This window comes from Sardina pilchardus, chromosome 13 (assembly GCF_963854185.1).
Source record: "Sardina pilchardus chromosome 13, fSarPil1.1, whole genome shotgun sequence".
NCBI classification, from domain to species: domain Eukaryota; kingdom Metazoa; phylum Chordata; class Actinopteri; order Clupeiformes; family Clupeidae; genus Sardina; species Sardina pilchardus.
In genome coordinates this window covers 34,127,403-34,134,902 of record NC_085006.1, presented here as the reverse complement: position 1 = coordinate 34,134,902, position 7,500 = coordinate 34,127,403, and the positions used below count along the sequence as shown (strand labels likewise).

The 7,500-nt window shown below is 51.7% G+C and overlaps 1 protein-coding gene across 1 annotated transcript in view; it reads left to right on the top strand.

Annotated features, from left to right (window-relative positions):
• The window catches only part of fat3a (FAT atypical cadherin 3a), a 104,091-nt gene that overhangs the window by 46,182 nt on the left and 50,409 nt on the right, over nucleotides 1-7,500 (top strand). Inside the window, 4 exon segments of the mRNA XM_062552061.1 lie at nucleotides 895-1,836; nucleotides 2,811-3,864; nucleotides 5,027-5,223; nucleotides 7,233-7,386. Coding sequence (XP_062408045.1) covers nucleotides 895-1,836; nucleotides 2,811-3,864; nucleotides 5,027-5,223; nucleotides 7,233-7,386 — 2,347 coding nt within the window.

The following is a 7,500-nucleotide window of genomic DNA, read 5'->3' as shown; positions in this document are numbered from 1 at the left end:
ACATACGTTGAGTTGTCATCAAATCATGTCATCGGATGTGTTTTGAGAAAGTTCGATTTTACCGTTTTTAGCCAAAAACCTGTTAGCCTGGAAGTGACGCGGGCATGTCCTTTCGCCGCTACAAAACGCTATTTTTATACCTCTTCTAGTGTTCCAAACAACATTACACTTACGTGGTAGTAAGTAGAGGGTTCCTAAAGCCAAACCGAAGTATCCCCACGTCTTTATGTGGTCGGATAGAGAGTCCAGAATGAATTTAATCGAGTCAGTACCTTTCCGGAAATGTTGCTGAAGTGTTGTTAAAGTGTTCCCCAGCTGCAGCAGCGACATTTCCGGAAAGGTACTGGCTTGATGAAATTCAACATGACTGGTTTTCTAAAGATGCAAAGCCTAATGCTAATCGGTGAAGTGTACCCTTAAAGACACTACTGAAACCGTGAGAAAGCCTAATGCTAATCGTTGAAGTGTCCCTTTAAAGACACTACTGAAACCGTGAGAAAGCCTAATGCTAATCGGTGAAGTGTCCCTTTAAAGACACTACTGAAACCGTGAGAAAGCCTAATGCTAATCGGTGAAGTGTCCCTTTAAAGACACTACTGAAACCGTGAGAAAGCCTAATGCTAATCGGTGAAGTGTCCCTTTAAAGACACTATTGAAACCGTGAGAAATATACATACCCTAGGCCTACCTTATACATTGTCAGGAGAAAAGCCGCTTATCAGTTAATCGATCAATCAACTAATGATTAATGAATGAATCCAGAATTTGCATCCCTAGTCACCATTGATCAATGTGTGTGTGTGTGTGTGTGTGTGTGTGTGTGTGTGTGTGTGTGTGTGTGTGTGTGTGTGTGTGTGTGTGTGTGTGTGCGTGTGTGTGTGTGTGCAGGTGCAGGCGGTGGACCCAGACTCTGATAAGAACGGGGAGGTGCGCTACCAGCTGCTGGCTGAGGGGGGCGCTGTGGGCGGCGACTGGTTCCACCTGGACAGCGTGAGCGGACTGCTGCTGACCGCGCGGCGTCTGGACCGGGAGACGGTCTCCACGGTGACCCTGCGTATCCGAGCGCACGACCAGGGCTTCCCCGCGCGCGACAACACCGCCACCGTCACCGTGGAGATCGCCGACGTCAACGACAACGCGCCGCAGTTCGGCCAGCTGCTGTACGAGGCCCGGGTCAGCGAGGGGGCGTCGCCCGGGCAACCGGTGACACGCGTGTGGGCGTGGGATGCAGACCAACAGGCCACGCCCCTCCGCTACTCGCTGGTGTCGGGTGACGAGCGCGGCCTGTTTAGGCTCCACCCACTCACCGGCGTGCTGTCGCTAGGGGAGGCGTGGCCTGGGCCCCGTCGCCGTGACGATGAGGTGCTGGTGCTGGAGGTGGGCGTGTCTGACGGCGTGCTGGCGGGAGCGGCTCAGCTGCACGTGTGTGTGGAGCCGCAGAACACACACTCGCCCGTCTTCACCCAGCGCTCCTACGAGGGGCAGGTGAGCGAGGGCGCCGCGCCGGGGTCAAAGGTCACCAGTGTGCGTGCGCTGGACGCCGACCCCGGGCCGCTGGGACAGGTGCGCTACGCGTTGCTAACGGAGACGGCGCAGAGCTGGGTGGCGGTGGACCCGGTGTCCGGGCTGGTTACCACGGCGATGCGTCTGGACCGCGAGCAGCTGGGCGATGTGCTGAGCGTCACCGTGGCCGCGGAGGACGGAGGCGGTCGCCGTGACTACTGCAGCGTGCGGCTCACCATCCTGGACGAGAACGACAACGCGCCGCAGTTCAGAGCCAACGAGTACCGCGTCAGCGTCAGAACACACACTCCTGGGGCCTCTCTGCTCACACAGGTATGTGTGTGTGTGTGTGTGTGTGTGTGTGTGTGTGTGTGTGTGTGTGTGTGTGTGTGTGTGTGTGTGTGTGTGTGTGTGTGTGTGTGTGTGTGTGTGTGTGTGTGTGTGTGTGTGTGTGTGTGTGTGTGTGTGTGTGTTTGAGTGCGTGTGTGTGTGTTTGAGTTTAGGTCGATAGATAGATAGATACTTTATTGATCCCCAAGGGGAAATTGAAGGTGTGTGTGTGTGTGTGTGTGTGTGTGTGTGTACTAGTGCTGCCACTAACAACAAATTTTCTAATAATTAAGCTGTCGAATAATTTTTAAGTGTTGAAATGTGCTTATTCGACTTATCTACAGTAGGTGTTGAAATGTGATTATTCGACTGATCTGCAGTAGGTGTTGAAATGCGATGGCCGTTTCTCTCACGCTTTGCCTGATCCACGCCCTGCGTGAAATGTATTATAACTGTATTACAACTTACCGCCGTTTTAGGACTCCTCATTTTTTTCACTAAAAGTAATTCACGAAGCATTTTAAGCCTAAAAGTAGCTCCTAAGCCTAGGACAGCTTAAAATAATTAGAGAGGACTCCTAACTCACCAAGACATATTCACAAACCGCTTTTAGTGGCATTTCACGTTGCGATGTAGTGAAATGAACGTGCGGTTACAGCTGTCATGCGAGGGAATAATTGCATTGCAACTAAAGGCTGGCTTACATTGTACGATTTTGGTCTGTTTTAACAGTCGGCGACAAAATTTCCAAAATCGGGAGGAAATCATGAGAGTTGTACTGGAATCACGGCGCGCTCCCGTCATCTAAATCGTTTAGTGTGAGGTGCCAATCTTAGCGGTTTTAAGTCCGTCGGAGTCCGTCTTTTTCCAGTTTTGCCGTTACGACAATATCAAACATGTGAGTGTGAGTGTGTGTATGCCCTTGTGAGTGTGTGAGTGTGTGTGTGCGCTGCCTGATATCCCAGCATGCTTTGCAGGTGCAGGCGTGGGACGCAGACCAGGGCTCCAACGCCCAGCTGGAGTACAGCCTCTATAGCGAGGCCAGCCAGCCAATCACAGCGCTGCTGGACATCGACGTGGACAGCGGTTGGCTGGTGACGCGTGCGGGGGCGGGGCTAGAGGCCTTTGAGGGCGGAGTCTTGTCGTTCTTCGTGAAGGCGGCGGACGCTGGAGTTCCGTCCAATCACGCGCTAGCGCCTGTCTACGTGCACGTGCTCCCAGGACACGCCCCCTCGCTCAGCTTCAGCCAACCGCAGTTCTCCTTCACCATCACCGAGGACACGCCCATCGGAGCCACTGTGGGCGTGGTCAAACTCCAAGCCACTCCCCCTGGCGTGGTGTTGAGCGTTGTGATTGGCCAGACGGAGGACAGTAACCGTGACGGCGTGTTTGTGATTGACAGCTCGTCGGGGGCCCTTAAGCTGGAGCAGCCGCTGGACCGCGAGTTAGTCTCCGCCTACCGCTTCCGCGTCTCCGCCTCCCTGCCGCAGCTGCCGGTTGCCGTGGTGACGTGTGTGGAGGTGGAGGTCAGGGTTCTGGACGTGAACGACCACGCCCCCCAGTTCCTATTTGCCGTCTACGAGACCAGCGTGCCCGAGGACACGCCCCCTGGGACCCCATTGGTGCAGGTGCAGGCCGAGGACCCTGATTGGGCGGCCAACGGTCAGGTGATCTACAGCCTGACTCCGCCTACTCCTCCGTCCAATCAGGCGGCGGGGGGAGGGCCGTTGTTTGCGATTGACAGGAGCTCTGGCTGGATCAGCACGCTGGGGGGGCTGGACCACGAGCTAAGCTCCTCCCACTCTCTGACGGTGTGGGCGCGTGACCTGGGCGACCCTGTCAGCCTGTCGTCCATGGCAACGGTCACTGTGGTGGTGAGCGACGTTAACGACAACCCGCCGGTGTTCCTGCAGACGCGTTACCATGGCAGCGTGCGAGAGAGCGACCCGCCAGGAGAGGTTGTCACGGTGATAAACACACGGGACGAGGACAGTTCCCCTAGCAACCGCCAGGTTACCTACCACATCACTGGTGAGAGTGTGTGTGTGTGTGTGTGTGTGTGTGTATAATGTGTGTGTGTGTGTGTGTGTGTGTGCAGGAGGGGACAGTGCGGGTGTGTTTGGGCTGGGGCTGGTCCAGGATAACTGTGTGTGTGTATAATGTGTGTGTGTGTGTGTGTGTGTGTGTATAATGTGTGTGTGTGTGTGTGTGCAGGAGGGGACAGTGCAGGGGTGTTTGGGCTGGGGCTGGTCCAGGATAACTGTGTGTGTATAATGTGTGTGTGTGTGTATAATGTGTGTGTGTGTGTGTATAATGTGTGTGTATAATGTGTGTGTGTGTAGGTGGGGACACTACAGGGGTGTTTGGGCTGGGGCTGGTCCAGGGTGAGTGTGTGTGTATAATGTGTGTGTGTGTGTATAATGTGTGTGTGTGTATAATGTGTGTGTGTGTGTATAATGTGTGTGTGTGTGTGTGTGCAGGTGGGGACACTACAGGTGTGTTTGGGCTGGGGCTGGTCCAGGATAACTGTGTGTGTATAATGTGTGTGTGTGTGTGTGTGTATAATGTGTGTGTGTGTGTGTGTAGGAGGGGACACTACAGGGGTGTTTGGGCTGGGGCTGGTCCAGGGTGAGTGTGTGTGTGTGTGTGTGTATAATGTGTGTGTGTGTGTGTGTGTGTGTATAATGTGTGTGTGTGTGTGTGTGTGTGTGTAGGAGGGGACACTACAGGTGTGTTTGGGCTGGGGCTGGTCCAGGGTGAGTGTGTGTGTGTATAATGTGTGTGTGTGTGTGTGTGAGTGTGTGTGTGTATAATGTGTGTGTATAATGTGTGTGTGTGTGTGTGTGTGTAGGTGGGGACACTACAGGGGTGTTTGGGCTGGGGCTGGTCCAGGATAACTGTGTGTGTGTATAATGTGTGTGTGTGTGTAGGAGGGGACACTACGGGGGTGTTTGGGCTGGGGCTGGTCCAGGGTGAGTGGACGCTGTACGTGTGTGTGTGTGTGTATAATGTGTGTGTGTGTGTGTGTGTATAATGTGTGTGTGTGTGTGTGTGTGTGTGTAGGTGGGGACACTACAGGGGTGTTTGGGCTGGGGCTGGTCCAGGATAACTGTGTGTGTGTGTGTGTGTATAATGTGTGTGTGTATGTGTGTGTGTGTGTGTATAATGTGTGTGTGTGTGTGTGTGTGTGTAGGAGGGGACACTACAGGTGTGTTTGGGCTGGGGCTGGTCCAGGGTGAGTGGACGCTGTACGTGCGGAACTCTCTGGACCGGGAACAGCAGGACCGTTACATCATCAACGTCACGGCAACCGACGGACTCCATGCCTCCATCGTCAGTGTGGACGTCACGGTTACGGATGCCAACGACAACAGCCCTGTGTGTGAGCAGGTATGCAGACACACACACACACACACACACACACACACACACATATGCAATACACACATAGACATAGTTACAGTCAGTGAAAACAGCCCTGCCTACACACAAGCAGCTCAATTCCAGTGTGTGTGCACACGCGTGCATGTGGGCATTTCTGTGTGTGTGTGTGTGCGTCTGTCTGTGTGTGTGTGTGCGCGCGTCTGTCTGTGTGTGTGTGTGTGCGTCTGTCTGTGTGTGTGTGTGCGCGCGTCTGTCTGTGTGTGTGTGTGTGCGTCTGTCTGTGTGTGTGTGTGTGTGTGTGTGTGTGTGTGTGTGTGTGTGTGTGTGTGTGTGTGTGTGCGTGCGCGCGTGCGTACGTGTGTGTGTGTGTGTGTGTGTGTGTGTGTGCGTGCGCGCGTGCGTACGTGTGTGTGTTACAGTTCTCAACGGGTCGGGTCGGCCCGACAAACCCGACATATAAGCAGATGACTCAGGTCGGGTTGGTCCTCGGGCTTCATCTTTTCCACACACACACACACACACACACGGTCCTCGGGCTTCATCTTTTCCACACACACACACACACACACACACACACACACACACACACACACACACACACACACACACACACACACACACGGTCCTCGGGCTTCATCTTTTCCGCTCAGTGAAAACAATATAGGTATATATATTAATCATCGCTGCTGTTTACCGTGAATCATCGTGAATTTCCCCTTGGGGATCATCAATAAAGTATCTATCTCTCTATCTATCTACTGTATCTACCGTAAAGAAAGTCTGGCTGCTGCATGCAACGTGCATGCCAAGGGAGTAGGTTTGGTCTCAGCTTTGGGGGGGACACCCAGAAGTGAACTTTTACTGGGAAGACTGTAATTCATTTTTGATAGTAGTTAGATAGACCATAGTTTAGGAATAATGTCTATGTATAAATGTATGAGACATAATACGTAAATACCTGAGACTGTGTAATGCTGAACAAACAACATTTTATTAACATAAATTATTATGGACATTATACTAGCAAAAAGTACTGCAATGCAATGACAGTTCTTCATTAAACTGTGAATTCGGTGGTCTCCCTTTTATTTCTCTGCATTGCATGGGCTACACTCTAATACATTACAGAATTAATATAGAAACGAAAATGTCTCAGATCCACTGTTTATTGTGACTGTAAGATTCTAACTTAAGGTAGGCTAATTAAGCCTACTTGGTGACTTGGTAAGGAAACGTTGCCATTCTATCAAGATAGATAGAGCAACTTCTATGCCACTATCCGTGCTGCACACCCCTAATCAATGCTCCTAACCTTGGTTGAAATATTACAGGCGCTAGGTTTAGCTGTAACAATATCCTGGGTAACATATAGCCTAATATCACTAGTTAATAATATTTTCCACGGTACAATCTAAATTTGAAAGTCTGGTCACTAACGTTACCACTGCTAGTTTGTGTGGCGATAGTTATTTGCTTTGTGTAAAAGCTTTATGTCCCCTTTGTATGTGCAAAGCTTTGTATGTTTCCTCTTGGGTGGCATAGATGATCTACAAAGTACAAAAACGGGCAAACATATACGTGCTGAAGAGCAAAGGGAATGTTATTTTCTTTTTACTCTGGCCTTTATGGGGTATGTATTGGCAGACAGTCTCGGTAACTTACCGTTATCGTCGACACCCGCACGCACGTTTGTCTGCCAGTCAGACTCTGCTAATCTGCTTTGACACTCTCGCGTCCCGTGCGTGTAGCGTTTTCAGCCAATCAAATCACGGCGTGCCTTGTAGGCCTACTGTCGTGCTGGCCGTCGGAACGCAAAAATAAGTTCGCAGAAATATTGGGGGGGACAATTTTGTCATCTTAAAATATTGAATGGGACTAGTCCCATGCGTCCACAGCCTGTACAGCCTGGTGGTGCTGGAGGATGTGAGGGTGGGCTATTGTGTTGTAATGTGTGTGTGTGTGTGTGTGTGTGTGTGTGTGTGTGTGTGTGTGTGTGTGTGTGTGTGTGTGTGTAGGCGCTGTACAGCCTGGAGGTGCTGGAGGATGTGAAGGTGGGCTCGGTGCTGCTGCGTGTACGAGCCACAGACGCAGACTTGGACTCCTACGCTCAGATCAGATACACTCTCACCGGAGACGGCGCACACAACTTCAGCCTGCACACACACACAGGTTAGTGACATGATGTGTGTGTACGCATGTGTGTGATCCGATAGCATGGACACCATAGACACCATGACAACATAGACACCATGACAACAACATCACAACATAGACACCATGACA